This window comes from Caloenas nicobarica, chromosome 1, assembly GCF_036013445.1.
Source record: "Caloenas nicobarica isolate bCalNic1 chromosome 1, bCalNic1.hap1, whole genome shotgun sequence".
Taxonomy (NCBI): Eukaryota; Metazoa; Chordata; class Aves; order Columbiformes; family Columbidae; genus Caloenas; species Caloenas nicobarica.
The window spans coordinates 64,410,722-64,426,816 of record NC_088245.1 but is presented as its reverse complement, the minus strand read 5'-3'; the positions used below and the strand labels follow the sequence as shown (position 1 = coordinate 64,426,816).

General features: G+C 39.7%; 1 protein-coding gene across 3 annotated transcripts in view; it reads left to right on the top strand.

The window, feature by feature from the left end:
• The window catches only part of KIAA1549 (KIAA1549 ortholog), a 148,340-nt gene that overhangs the window by 95,770 nt on the left and 36,475 nt on the right, over window positions 1–16,095 (top strand). For all 3 annotated transcript variants that reach the window (XM_065653319.1, XM_065653328.1, XM_065653335.1), the window contains exons 9-10: window positions 6,218–6,395; window positions 8,614–8,798. In XM_065653319.1, the coding sequence (XP_065509391.1) occupies window positions 6,218–6,395; window positions 8,614–8,798 (363 nt within the window). The remainder of the gene's footprint in view (window positions 1–6,217; window positions 6,396–8,613; window positions 8,799–16,095) is intronic.

The following is a 16,095-nucleotide window of genomic DNA, read 5'->3' as shown; positions in this document are numbered from 1 at the left end:
CTCTTAGTTATGGTCAGCACATCATAACATCCCACATAACACGGGGCTTCCCTAGGTGCTCACAGCCCATGGTGTTAGATGAGGTCAGCGCTGTAATGAAGGAGATGTGGAAGGCTGAAGGAGATAACCTTGGTGCTAGATGTCTGCGATAGGTGTCCTGCTGTCCTGCATGAGCATGGTAGGTACCATCAGGTACTACAGCTTCTTGGCAGCTTACTTTGGCAGGATGCTCACGTGTGTTGGGTGAGACACCCTTAGAGGCTGCTGTGTGCAGCTGGAGCGATGTGCCTGGCAGCGGACTCCTGAGGGGAGGACAATTTCTTTCAAGGATGCTGCCCCGTCAGTGGAGGATCTGATCCATGGTCATTTGCAATGAACCTTTTAGTTTTACTGCTTGCTGCTAATTTTATTCCTCATAGCCAAGTTTATAAGCTATGTTTGAAGTGTTTTGTATACATGCACGTGTTTGTGTCTTCAGGGAGAGCTATTGATGTTTTTTGTGCATTATATTTGGATTTTCTCATATTTCTTGCACACAAACCAGCGACTGCTGTGATAGTAGGTCACAATGAAGTAAAAATTAGAACAGGAACTGCCAGCAACACTAACGTGTTGGATACTTTTATTAACAGGACATGCATATATCCACAGAAGACTAGGCACACATTTCACTTGTGTGGAGCCCCTATAGACCAGAGTTCTTCCTGATGCGAAAGATATTTATAGTGTATTGAAATGTGGCATTTCTAAGCTCTGTGGAAAATCAGGACTGTGGGTCAGAAGGTGAAGCAATTATTTGTGAATGTTACAACAGGCATATTAGTTTCCTTTCACATACTAAGAAAATAGAAGCGATACCTTGTCAGGTTTAGATTTCATTTCTCGAGGCATGTGTTATGATCTAAGAATGTTAAAAAATAGTCTTTAAAGCTAAACACTTTGAGTAAGAGCTTTGGACTACCTAGGGTGCCCAAACACTATGCTTTCCCCTCCCGTTTGTCTGTCTGCACTGTTGACAGGTGGCACTTCATGATTTTTAAAAAAAAAAAAAAAAGGAAAAAAGTTTATAACCATTACATACCAAAAAAACTGTGAAGCCTCACACCTGACTGCTGTATGTGAGATAGTTCCATTGATTTCTGTGTGATGCTTATATTAATGTTTCACGTTTATATATCTATTTTTTTAATATGTATCTGCTGTTGCTGTAAATTTGAAGGTACATATTTAGTTTGAATTGAATCTGCAGAGGCTAGGCCCTATGCTATATTTTGTCAATAGTTTACCGTAATAATTCAAATTTCAATTTTTTGAGGAATTAAATGGTTTAATTGTAGTTTAAAAATATACAAGGAGCTAATACAAAAAAAATTAGTTTTCTGTCATTTCAGCCTGCTTGGTCTTTTGAACCTAATAGAAAGCGAAGAGGTGGTCCTACTAAGTGACAAAAAACCCCGATGTTCTGATTTAAAGAGCGTGTTAAGCAGCACTGCAGTTGTAATGTGTGAGGAAGTATTATAGTAGCTATGAGGGGACATAATGACTGAATTGAGCTTTTCATTAGGGCAAAGAGGTTCATTCTCCTGGTTTTCTACCGACAGCTTATGTATCTCTCCCGAGTGTGTAATCTGAGGAGAGGCCCAGTCCTGCTGGGAGTTTTTAGGGTTTTAAATGGAGCTTTTGGGGACTGCTGCTGCTTCACTTTTTCCTCAGAGGAATTTCACCCTTCTGATGTCCGCACCGGGCAGACACCGGCCCCTCTGTCATGTTGCTCGCAGCCTGTTCCTACCCCTGTTTTGGCAAGCTGTTAATTTCTTGGCTGGCCAAGCCTCCGCAAGCCAGCAGAGGAGATTCCCTCAGCGTTGCCTTCAGTTCACTTAGTGGTCTCCTCAGCTCAGCGGGAGGAGGGTCCGCCAAAGCGGGCAAGTGTTTGGTGCCATGACAAGCGCTGTCCTGTCCGGCTCCAGCCGGCGCCCTTGAGGAGGCAGCTGGCACCACCATTTCTGTCCCGCCAGGTTCCTGTGGGAGCTTTCTCAGAGCCGGGACAGGTTACGCATGATGCCTGTTCCACATGTGTTTCATGTTGCGTTGTCTGCTGAACCGCTCAGACCGCAGTACAGCTTTGACTCAATAGCCTGGACACTAAAATCCTACTTTAATAAGGCAGAAAGCACAAACTTTTTTGATTATTTTTTTCCCTAGGGGATGAACGTAGTGAAAAAAAGGAAAATAATCCTCGTACATTCATTTTGGAGATTGTGTATGTGTGTGTTCGCTTGTTTCTAAGTAACACTCATGCCTTCAAAACCCTGAACCAGTTCACCCAGGGACACCCCACGGGCTGACTAACACGCTGCAAACGCCTCGCGAGCTTGTCCACCACCTGGATTTCCCTGCTTCAAATTATGAGCTAGATTGGGTTGCCAAGACAACTGCGTTCACTGACCTATGATATTCTCTTGAAAACACTTTTAAAATTAAATTTACTGACACCTGAACACCGTTAAGCCTTTACTCTGTAGAGGTTAAATGCACATCTAGTATCAACAAAGATGGTATCATTTATGTACACAGAAGTTGAATTCGTCTTTTCTTTTTCTTGGTGGTTTTTTTTTTTTTTTTTTTTTTTCATTTTCTGCCTCCCATGTATTGAAATTCTCGTATCTCCTCCCTTCCTATGTCATCCCTCACTGCCAAAGTATAAATGCAAAATGCTTAAGTACTTCCTTACACATGGGCCGCATTGCTGGGAGCCTGGAAAATACCATTTCTGCCTCTGCTTGCATTCTTAGCACTCTTGAGGACAGCGACACCTCTGTAAAATATGAGACAAAACCAATCTGAAGGTGCCCAGGGAGGATAATTTGGAGCAAAATGGCACAAATCTTAGTATACAGAAACTAAAAAATGGACACAGTGTCTGTGCACCTCAATTTTATAAACAGACTTAAAAACTGTTCAGATCCAGTGTGCCATTTTCTGTATTGCAGCAAACTCGGATATTAGTTTAAAAAAAAAATAAGAATTGGTGTGACAGTGATGAAAACTGAAGTACCGATATTGTCACCGTTGTTGTGTTAATGTACACGTCTAGTTGTTTTGTAGTCACACCAAGAATACCCTGCTCAGCCATCAGCTTTCCCAAAATAGAAATCCATAACCATCTCCCCTCCGATTTGAAATCTTGTCTGCAGCTTCCCTCAGTATGGTGTGAGGAGTCATAAAATACCGTGTATTCAGAATGAATTCTTTCAGATAAAACTTAGCCTTAAGTAGTGAGCTTAGTTCGTCAACAGCAGCCTGCACCTCCATCCTCCACTAAACAATTTCTTGTTCGTACCCATGTTCTCAAGACTGTGCTGAAATAGCTCCGGTTGCTGGTTCGCATCTCCACTTTGACTGTTCTCACCCATCCCTTTTCCCCAGCATAGGGTGCCATACACTGTTGTTTTAAATTCTGTGTTAAAATTGTATTGTTTCAGTTTGGGCAACTTGGAATCTGTCCTCCTTCCTCTCTGCCCTTTCTAAAGGCAGCTGTGGAGTAGTTCCTTTTTTAACCCATTCAGCCAGTTTCTGACTGTTAACCCTGTATATAACACGCATATAATTACCGTTTCCCCAAAAATAAGACCTACCCTGAAAATAAGTCCTAGCGTGATTTTTCAGGATTTTTTAAATATACTTGAAATGTAAGACCTACTCCAAAAATAAGCCCTACTTACAGTCAATTAAAAAAGTCAATTTAAATAGTGTCCAGGCAGCTATACATGTAAAAAGTAAGCATCTTTTGGAGCAAAAATTGTATAAGACCCTGTCTTATTTTCAGGCAAACAGGGTACAGTACTTCTTGGATGCTCCACAACACTATAAAATCTACAACCATTCAGTTAAGAATCTTCTAAATTTCTCTGATTCTCTAGCTTTTCTACACACAGAGGGATTTCATAAAATTAAATGAACAACCTATTGACTTTCAGTCCCATGTGGCCTTTGAACTCCTCTGCTCTCCGTATGAGTTAAGTGCTGCTTAGGAGGGGTTCATCCCTGCTGAAAATAGATGCCCGTCCGTACTCCCCGCTGCTCCCTGCACTGAGACCAGACTGTGCTGAAGGCAGCCCAGCTGAAGCAGAAATACGAAGCTGTGGCCATTTGTTAACTAATGATACATCTGGGTTCCGTGAAACCAGATTCAGCCTTACAGCTGCTCAATATGTGTGTTGGAACCTTATTTATCGATACTCCCTTCAGTTAGGGATCGGATGCTGCTTAGCTGGTAGAAGAGTGAATAGCATTCAGGATGAGAAGCAGCATTGGTTAATGGGTCCTGCTAGCAGGTCTTACTGTGTTTCAGATAGTTGCACATTTTTCTGCTCTATTTGTAGGTGTTCCAGTTTTTGCATCAAATGTGACTGATGTTGAATGTTATTCTTTGCTTTCAGTTGATTTGGCCTAGAAGACTTCCATAAAACTGTTCGTTCTTTTTTTGCCTTTTTTTTTTTTGTCTTTTTCATTATATACCTTGCTGTTGCCACTCCTAGGAAATGCTTTTTTTGGACATGTTGAGTTGATGTCCCCAAAGACCAGAACATCAGCCCTGTTGAGCTAGAACATTGCACTGCTTGCTTTCAACATGATTGCTTTGTTGGAAACTAGGAAAGGAAACAATATAAAGTTTTGCTTTTGTAAGCCTCAGACATGCAAACGTTTGTGTGTTTGCTTTAATTTCAGCCTATAGGCAGTGTTTGAAATGCTAATTTATTAAATATGTACTTCATAGTAAAGGATAATCCCAAAGGAAGCTAAATATATTGCTCTATTTGTGGCAATTCCTTCTAGAGCTCTTCAAACTCTGGTTTACATGATAGAATACCTCCTACTATTTGTTTGACCTAATTCTAGGTTGAACTCACCATTACATATAAGTGGTTAAACAGAGAAGAGTTATTATATACGAGATTTAATTTTACAGGAATTCAAAGCTGTTACGTGATTCTCATACACAATGTAGATGTTTGGTGGTTAGTATCTACAGGCCTTCCTCATAGCATGCATTCTTTTGGTTATTAATGTCTTTAGAAGTAGGAAGGAAGAATTGCTTCCCACAGCATCAAATACATTCCTTCCTGAAGAAAGGTGGATGCCAGGGGAGCTGTTTGGAGGGTGAAGATGACTGCGCAGGTGCTTTTGTTGAAGAGTAGCAAACAATTCTATTTGAAGCTAGCAGAATATTCACCTGTGTAGCTGCTTAACATTTGGAAAAACTGGAACAGAGAGAGGCATGTTATGAATAACAGAGCAAAGCAGGTATTTAGAGAAGGGAAAAGCACAGTCACACTAACCTCTTCTGTGGCTACTACTAACTGACAAATGCTAAAATCAGCAGAGGCTGCCAGGATGGTATGGTGTTTGCAGCTTTAGAGTGAAAGCAGTTCTCTTCAGTGTTGGATCTGGACATCGTCATGAAATAAATAGGAAAAAACCAGAAACTTCAGGTTTGCCATAAAAATGTATTACAAAGGGGATCACTTCCCTGGAAATTTTCTTTTCAGTTACAAAATAGATATTTCTGTAAATTTCCCAGGGCCCTGGAGCACTTGAATAGTGCTTGTGTAATTAGACACCGATGCGTTATTCCAGCAATGTTGTCTTCCCCTGGAAGACTGCTATTCAGAATCCTTTATATAAGTATTAGGTGAAAATATCATTAATTTTAGTTTGGAAACAAATTACTATTACTTGAGTATTAGCTTTGTGTATCTACGCTTGCCCAACATTGCTTAAGCTCTTCTCAGATGAGAGATCTAGCCTGTGTGTATGTTGTCTTTGCTGCATACAGTATTTTGGATTACTACACGCAGCATGTCTTCCCATCAGACTTCTCTGATATTGACAATTTCCAAAATGTACCAGTTTGCAGCAGTTATATGGTTAGTATAATATTATATTCTTTGGTTTCACAGATAGTGGGATTTTATTTAACAGCAATTGTATTTCTACATCATAATACAAGGTGGAATTTTTTTACGCACTAAGGGTTGCACACAGTGATAGTTAAGACAGATACTGATGCCATCTTGGCAAGGCTGTTCCAAGTGTTTCTTTTTAGATAAGTGTCCTTAAGGTCCAGGCCCTGCGAAAAGAAGGGGGAGAGAGGGTAAGGACTGAAACACCAGATAAATACAACTTAAAATATAAAAGCTTTCCAATTTCCTTTCAGATCGTGAACGTGTCACGGTTAGTTGGTGTTGATAACCCTGTGGAGCTGATCTATTTTGTGGAGGACCAAGATGGAGAGAGGCTCAGTGCTCTGAAGTGCTCAGATCTGATGAACAGAGTTGATATCCAGCGGGCTGCAATCATCCTTGGATACCGCATTGAGGGCACCGTTGCACAGCGTAAGCTCTATCAAATCCACACTGATGCCAGCAAAGAGAAACAGGAAGGGCGACGTTAATTTTTAGATCATGGCAGTGCATAGTGCCCACTGTTGCAGTGTTTCATTCTTGGAATGCTGCAATTTTGACAGTCCTGAGGAAATACCTTTTAGCAGTCTGACAGTGAGCTATGTGATATTGCTTTGCTTCTTGAGGACTGCTGAGCTTAGAATTGCAACAAGTCCTTAAGTGCAAGCCTCACTGCATTCACTTCAGTGCTTGTGGTAGAAAAATACTGTGCTAACTAGATACCTTCTTGACATTTTCATCTCCTTCTGCTAGTCCAGTATTTCCGTGCACCTTATCTTGTCCAGGAACTTGCACAAAACCCACGATTGTGCAATGGGAGAGCGTCAGTGCGAAATGGGTGTTTCCTTTAGCTGAGTAGTGGCAGTGAAGTTTAATACAAGTCACTATTTTTTGTTTGTCTGAATTATCGTTTCTGTGAGTGAAAGATGTAGGCTAATGCTAATTTGGGCATTTTGGAGGATATAAGCAAAAAGAAATAGTTTCTTTTCTCCACCGAATACAGTTGACCTTGTTTTTATTTGTTTGTCCATCAGTCATATATAAGTAATGTTATCTTTTAATAAAGACAATATAAGAGTAATGCGGTCTTTTACTAGATACACATCCGAATAAAAGTGACAGGTCATATAAAGTCATATAATGGCTTTATTTAGGAAGGCTGGTATATAAATAATTTGTGGTAGGGAGCGAGGCAGAAGACTTTCTCAAAATTCTATGTTATGATTAGGAAAGAAACTTCAAAGTATTTTAAAACAGTAACAGACATGTATATGATCTACAAAATACCTCGTTGATAGGAATGCTTAATTACCTTTTCCGTTTTCTCTGCCATATGGAGGTATGAGTTACGTTCTCCCACAGAGTGTTTTGCCAATAGAACAAACATGTCTGATTTTTAAAATTCTCTGCAGAAAGAAAGAAAATAGTAATAATGGCACCATCTCGATGCATTTCTAAATTTTGTCCCTTATTAAAACAGTGGTTTAAAGATAGGTCAGAAGCTCATATACCTCTGCTTAATATCTGTTAATGGACTGTAATGCTGGTTAGACAGAAATGTAAAAAGTTGCAAGAATAAATTCCCTTTACAAAAATAAGTGTTGAACAAACTTCATGAGTGTTTTTAGCTTGTCCTGCATGTTGAAACTTGTTATCTTTGACATATTATTAGAAAGTTCTTTTAAGACGCATAGAATCGTAGAAATTTTTTACATGTTTCTTCTTATTGGAAGAAGCTAGATAAAAAAGGTTATTTTTATAACAGAAAATGTAATGTTATAAATGAGCTGTCAGATGTATAAAATATAAGAATTATAATATATTCCTTTAATGTCTAGGTTCATCATTAGAATGGCTATTAATAAAATGTTATATAAAAATAAGTTGGCATAGAAATATTATTTTTAACTTGAAAATGTCATTTTAAGGAAGTGCATCAGTTTGACTAGAAATGTATTACTGCTATAGTTTTTAGTCGTACATATAACCACTATGCAAAACAGAGCAAATGAAGGTTTTGTTGATTCTTCCGGTTTGCTGTTTTCAAGCACGACTGGTTCGATTACACTTTCCAGTAGCTTTTTCTTCTTGTTTGGAGCTAAAGGATCTCACAGACTCACAATGAAACAGAGAAAGGAAAAAAGGCTTAAAAAATGCAGAACTATACACCTTGAGGAGGAGGGTCTTACTGATTTCAAATTGACTGTGATTATTGATGGGGAAGGTAACAAAATATATTACTAAAAAGAAGAGACAGCTGATAATACTGCTTAAAGCAGGAAACAGACAATAATGTTGGAACATCCTTCTCGCCTTGCAGTTAGTGATAAGTCATTTTTCTGGACCTGTTTCACTATGTCAGCTCAGTTTTGGGTTACAGAATGATGTGGCAGAAGTGCATTTTCATTAATATTTTAAGCACACATCTTCAGAAGGAGGTAGGCCAGGACAATCGATCACCTGCCCCATGCTTCCTGAGCATGACATACGTTAACTTATAAGTGGTATGACATTTCCTGTCGTGTGCAACTGGTTTCTGATAAATGCTTTAACTAGCGTCTACAAGAACATAAAAATACGTAACCTTTAAGTGTCCTTGGTTTAAAATCTAGAACCATGTAATATTGCTGTCTTCCTTTTAACTTCACAGCTGTGGAGAAGGTGAAGGAGTCCACCTCAGAGTCACAGAATAGCAACCTATGGATTATTGTTGGTGTGGCAGTCCCAGTTGCGGTGGTGCTCCTGATTGTCATTATTTTGTACTGGAAGCTTTGTCGAACAGACAAACTGGAGTTTCAGCCAGACACGATGAGCAACATTCAGCAGCGACAGAAGGTAAAAGGGGAAGCTGTGTTGAGAGGAGCTTGATTATTCTGAGCAGAAATGAATGTGGGAGTCTAGGGAACACCTAGAATCCTTAAATAGCCTGTGGAAACACAGTTTCAAAGCCTTCCAGTTAAGCAAAAAATTCAAATTATAGTTGAAGTCAAGAATCCCATAGTGTTTTATTTGTTCTCCTAGGCTTATGATACTGCATTAGACAGATACATCCTTCTGAAATGTGGGCACCGAGGTTGAAAGTAACCTTTCTAACCTTTCTTTATCATTTCATTTCAAGGCTCTGGCTAGGACTGAGTAAGAGGAAGTGTACTGAGTGTTGAATCACTGACCTTGTTTTCTGCAGAGGGCTGAATTTTTCTTTGGAGAGCTTCTGCTGAACTGATTTGACAGCTAAACCACACCATCCATTGTACCTCATGCTGGAATTAGAATTTGCTAGAGCCTATCTTTGCTGCTCCGCATTCTGCCAGGGCTCGTGTCACTGTTGTGAGAGCCTGTTGCAGGACTAGAACTTTAATTAGTGGATCTGCATGAGACTGCATGGGTGAGCATGTTGACTGGACTGTTGGAGGACTGGGTTAAGATGGTGAGGAATTCAGAAGTCTGTCTTTTTCCTGCCCAAGACTGTAAATTAAAAAATATGTGATCCAGGATTTTCACGAAGTGTGTATTCATTAAAAAGTATGGAGAAGTGACTAAAGGGTTACAAATTCTACTTTTCCTTTTCACAACTGAAAAGAACCGGTCTGTGTGTCAGAGATGGTTATTACTGATTATACTTTCAGAGGCATTATAAAAGGCAAAATAATCTGCCTGTGCTAATCCTGTGGTACTGTAGTCATGTTCTTGTACTGTCACCTCATGTTCAGTCATATAGTTTTCTCTGTAACAAGCCTTGTCTGTAGACCTTGCTCTCATTCAAGATAATTAATGATGTGAAAGATGAGAGAAGCAGGAAGCGGTTGCACTTCCAAAGCAGTCAGAACAAATCAATAGTAACTTCCTCTTGTGTTGCCACTGCAGATTTAGTGTGTCAGAATCAGGGTTGGCAACAAGTGGTACCCTTGGATGAACTTCTGCCCCTGGTACCTTGTTTTACCTGTACTGGGGTAATACATAATGTGGATTTTGATTGAAGAAGTTCCACACAGTAGTTTTGGCTACTTTGAGAAGGGTCATACAAAAAAGCAGGAGAGGATCATTACCCTTGGTACACTATTTCATCACATACATATTCGCTACCACTCTGCTGTTGCATGCTTTTTGTAAGAAAGCGGTCGGTTTGGCTGTAAGGCAAAAAACATCTTTCGTAATTTTAATTTCTTTTGGGAAAATCGCTCCGTTGTTTTTCTCCATTGCTTCCACCGTATTCTTCATCTTATTCATGAGTCAGAAGCCTTGAACTTGTTTGTATGCAAGTCTCATTTCAGTTCGCCTAGGGAGCCTGTCACTTTGCCTTCTTTAGGCAAGTCACTGCAAGCCAACTAGAAAGAACCAGAATAGACATCTAGTCCAGTCCTTGTGCTGGTAGATGGCTCATACTTTAATACTAAATGAGGTAAAGCAATAAAAAGTGTCTTAAATTTTTATCACTTAGCACATCAAACAACTGGCAGAATCTACTTTGAAAACCATTTTCCTCCTTTGCCCAAGATCCAGAACTAGAGTCATACTCTGGCTTCCTTAGTAGCAAGCTGTCTTTGGGATATCTTCATATGTTCAAACACGGGGTTGGAATTCCAGATCTCGGAATAAGGCGTATTTAACAGGCACTGAAGACCCTCGGATAGTTATAACAGTGTACCAATGATGAGGGACATTTGATCTGGTCCCACCCTTTAAATTTTCTTAAATACTTTTTATTACATTAAATGCAAAGAAATGATCAAAGGATTTAGGCCTGTAGATAAACTCAATTTAAAAAATTACTGGGGTTGTCTCTTCCTCACTGTACCCACAATTATTCCATTCCCTCTTTACAGAGCTTGACTTTGGTACCAAAAGGAAGTGAAAGCCTGTACTACATCTCTAAATGGAAGGATATTTAGGTTAAAGATCTGGGTTTTTCTCTTGGAATCAATATTTCATTGGTGAAATCCATAAAGGTGCACTTACAGTGCTCACTCTTCTCACTTCCATTAATCTTAAAAAAAAATTCTTTTAATGTAAATATAGAAATGGAATATATAAATATCAAAGTATTTCATTAGAATATGCATGGCATGTCCATACTGGCAACTGAAGATAATTCTTTTCAACCATGTGATAAGTCTATAATGTGGTTTGAACTTGAAAATGTGTGTTGGTTGGAAGACAAGAACCTGAGACAACCTTTTCTTGTTCAGATGAAATAGGATGTCATACTGCACTGGTGGATCTCCAGAGGTATCACAGTCTTTTTCAGCGTGTTTAATTAGCCATTTTAACATAGCAGATCAGTGGGCAGCATAATAATCTCTTAGAGTTCACAGTAGCAGCTGATAGCAAATTATGTCACCTGTGACTTAAAAAAGCCTGGAACAAAGTTGGGAGTGGGGTGAGGAAAAAGCCTGTTTGCTTCATGCTGCTGAGGAAAGACTTTGCCACTAAAAGGCTGGTTCCTTGAAATGTCAAGAGAGAGAACTTCTGTAAACATACGGTAATGCAGATTACATAAGTAAGACATAAGTTTTGCAGCAGCTTTTTATTGTCAATTTAGGGTCTCTTACAAATTCGCATTCTTCTCTTCAGAGAGATGCTTTAAAGATGCTGCAAGTTTTCAGGATTCTAGAGTCCCATGTGTCATTCTAGTACCATGTTTTATTTCTTCCTTCTTTTCACTTAATCACTTAATTCTGGTTTTAAACTCGTGCTTTTTCCTGAAATATTTTGATATGCACTCAGACAATTTAATTATTTGAGTTTTAATTTTAATCTTCTATATGTAAAGGTTTACTTTTACGGAGTAGGTGTGATTTCTGTGTTCCTGTGACCACCATTAAAAGTAAGTCATAAGCTGCATACCCTGACAGTCTATCTTCTGGTGAAGCAAACCAGTACTATTATCTGTTGATGCTAAGACCCTTCCTGCCTTTTGGATGTGCTCCAGTGGTACACCTCAGTGAGGTAAAGATCACCAGGTAGTTGCGTTATGCAAGAACTCAGTCACACTGGCCAGCATGTCATACCAGCACAGCTAACCTGCTTTGGTCCCAAATCTGCTCTGTGGACACCCCATTAGAATATTTGGGTCACAGTCCCTCACGTGTGACTGTCGATACTAGTGTATTTTCCACTTCAGCAGGCATAGCTGTGTTGGAAAATACTCAGACCTTGCAGTGACAAATCTGCAGAAGTACCCAGAATTGCATCTGTTATTTATGTGCCGTGGCAGCCCTGAAGCTGGGCTTGAGTCCAGATTTGCTGCTTGTCCCCACCCTCAAGGCCAGGTCACTCTCAAAGATAATGTAGATAATACAAAGATAATGTTTCTTCTAAGGTGAGGACATGGGCAGGGTAGACCGTTCTATAGATTGAGTGTACTGTGCCACTCTACCAGTTTCTGTTCTTTCCAGTTTTCCTTCTAGTTTCATCACAGGATCAATATGTTGTAGACAGGCTGGCAGATGGGTCCTTCTTAAAAAGGCTCATAATGTTATTTTTTGCAAAGGATATATAGAGGGCCTGAACTCAAACAATAGTAAGGGATGTTTTACTTCTGCATAGTCTCAGAAGTCTGCTACTTCAGTGAACATAAACATAAATACATATGAGAGAAGACTTTTGGGGGAACTGATGCTAGCAAAACCAGGTTTGAAGATAATAATAAAAATACTGGATCTTGAAGAGACTCTGATTAGGTAATCCATCCCTCTGCCTCAAAACAGGATTAACAATACCTGAAAAATATTACGTTACCTTTTTCATTTTGGAGATTAGATGGGAAAACATGCTTAGATCAAAGTTATTTGGACCCTTTTCAAACTGGGAGCTAAGGAAGCAGATCAGAGCAGTGAATTTCTATGCAAGATTCATTGGTCTGTGCAAGGATAATTCTTTTCAAGAGATGGAACTAAGATATTTAAAGGGCACATGAAGTATTCATGACATGTTCTTTAAGCCATAGCATCCTACTGGAAATTCACCTTGATGTGATCTGGATTGCTGCACAGGATAAAGATGTCTTTGGAAGTAAAAAGATGCATAAATGGCATTTTTAAATTACAGGATTTTCTCGCTTGCCATTGCCTATATCCACCACAACATTGTCTCAACCTGAGCTTTTTTACTTGCAAAAGTGGGCAGTTGAATTTATGCCATGGGTTATTTTTCTTCTTAATGAAAAAATGCATTAATATCTTTAATGCTCAAATCATCATTCTGTTCTCTACTGGATTACTGATGTTTTTGTGCAAAAGATGCCATCAACCCCTTTCCTCTTCCCCAGAGAGAAAAAAAACCCCCACATTCTACCTGTTATCTGTAATGGAAACACAGTTGCTAATATTATTTCTTTCTCTATGGACATCCAAAAATTAAAATGGATCCTGGTTAACTAGAGATTTCACTTGCCCTGCTCTGTACAAGCATTTGGAGAAAAAAGTCGAAGCCCTTGCTAGGACTTTTCAGAGTTAGTTTCAGCTCTAGACAGTTACTCAGGGAAAGGCTCCCTGCCCTAATGACAAGAATCTCACACCTGTGGACAAGCTCACTGATGGTTTATTTAGAAGGTCTCAGATGCTCTCCTGTAAATGCTGCGCATGCTGAAGTCATGGTCTTTGCAGTGCTAACTTGGAGTGGTTTGCTCAGCTCCTAGTTTCCCCAAGGGCACATCCTAGAACCCTAGGAGGAAAAAAACCAGGTCTGCTTCTCCAGCCGTGAGTCGCTCCTCTCTGGGGCCCTCTGTGTGCCACCGTGGTTCTTATAGGCTGAACATATTTCTCTGTCTCAGTGTCCCTCCTGTGTGTCCACATGTGGGAGGGGTGGGGTGGGTTGGTCCCCACGAAGCTTAGGACAAAGCATACGGTACCTTACCTCTCAGTGAGCAGTAGCACAGGTAGTGCCAGAGCTGGAGGGCTGCCGGTTTGCATCGTGTGCCAGCAAACCTCAGCTTATTTGTGATCACCTGGGGACCATTACCAGCCCTTGCATTTCTGCTCTAATCTGCGCTGCTTCTGACAGCCAGCCAGACCTCCCTGTGTCACTCAGTTACAGGTAATGAGTCATGCATTCTGCAAGATGTGTTAGAGAAGCTTGTCTGGATTTTTATTTTTCCCCCCCAAGCAGGAATATCTGATATCCGCATCTCATGTGTCAGGTGTAACTTTACACCTCTGAATTGAGAGTTTTGCTTATTATTGTGTATTCAGTAGACTACGTCTTGGATGTTCCCAGGATCAGAGAGGCCAACCCTGCTGGAGGCTAAATACTAGACTTCTGCTCCTGATATAAAGAATTCTTGTGATGTTTTGACATCCTGTAATGCTTTTGTTCATCTGTATAATGTTGAGGCAAGAGCTCTGCGTTACAGAATAATTCTAGTCAAAAGAGACTCATGTTAAGAAAGGCAGCTGATGACATAAATCTTATAAAAACTACTTGAAAACTGACATGAGTTTCTGCAAGAGATTCATGTCTGTGCCTACTGTTTGCATAACAAATATCATTCATTTCTAATAGCAAGCTTGACTAACTATCCAAAATGTTGTCTTTTTGGAATTGGCATACAGGTTCTGCTTCAGAGTCAATAGCTGGATTCTAACAAGGAACACAGTATTCAACATCTTAATTATTTTTTAACAATACATTTCTCTCATGGCAATTCATCTGCATGAGCTTTTTCGTAGTAACTCTTCTTCTGTAATGAGGATTAACTATTCACAAACTGTAGTAAAAAGATACCACGCTTAGATATACTGCTTATACTGATAGATACAAAAAGTAAAATGTCTCCATCTGCTTTTTTACAAACATATGAGTAGCTGTCTTGAGGTCAGACGAAAAGGCCAGCTAGCGCAGGAGCCAAAAGCAAAAGCCCGTAGAAGGGAAGAAAAGCAGGGCAAGTACATGTGATGCTTTGCCTTGAGTAACTCTTCAGCCGCCAGTTATTTGTGTCTCAGGGACTTTCTGTAGAAGTGACAAGATTTAGCAGTCTTCAACAGATTTCTCTTCCATGAATTTGTCCGGTCCTTCTAAACCCATCTGAGCTGTTGACAGGGATTTCCACAGCATGTTACGTGAAGAACCACGTCGTCTTGTTTCGTCTTTTATCCTTCCACCTCTTTGTTTTCTGTGATGCCTCCTAGGCCTTGTATTGGAGGGAGCAGTGAACAGCTGATTTGTGGGCACCTGCTCCTTGCCCATACTGACTTTACAGATCTCCCTCATACTCTCATTTCCGTCATCTCTTTTTTCCAGACAGAGGAGTCCCAGTTTTCTCATCCCTTCTTTTGAACTGGCCTTTGAACCAACTGCTAGCCTTTGAAAAGGCTGAACATTCTCAAATTCTTTTCCGTCCTTTTTGAGAGGGGAAGACCAGAACTGAATATGCTATTCAAAATGCATGGATTTATAGAGTGACGTTTATATGGAGGCAGCATTTGAAGAGTTAAACAAAAAGAAAAATAATCCATTTTCAAAATGTGGATAAACTTTATACTGTCCTAGACATAATAGACCACTGAGACTACCTTAATGCTGAGGAAATAAATTGTCTTTCCTAGCAAAAGATAATAAAGAGTTTACTGTAGAATTTAGCTATTTTGGGAACAAGGAAGTGGGCCAACATCAAATCGTTGTTGCCTAAGGTTTTGATGTTTCTAGTCACTTGTAGCTTCACTTCAGCAAGCAGATTATTTCTATGACATATGCGAATGCACTTTCTGTGTGAATTAAACCATTACAAAAATAAACAAAGTTGCTGACCTATACTCTATCTTAAAAGTCTGTTAGCATTTTTCTCATTATTTGTAGAGAGAAAGCATTTCTGGACTGTGTTGCTATGTTCTCTGTCCAGACAATAAAAGCTGTGTTATGAATGTATTTTGCTCACAAGTTGAGAAAGGAGTTTCCTCAATTTATAATATATTATGTGTTGTGCTACCTCTCTTAGAGGTTGCAGTTGACGTCCGAGTTGTGTACGTGGCCTTGAAGGAGTAATTGTTTGACATAACTTATGGACAAAAGACTAGTGGAACTGATACACAGCAGCGATCCTATAAAGTCAGCAATCTTTTTCTAACTTACTTCTGACACTTTTGTCCAACTGGTGTGCAAAAGAACCTCACCAAACTGTGATTAAGGTAGTATCCAC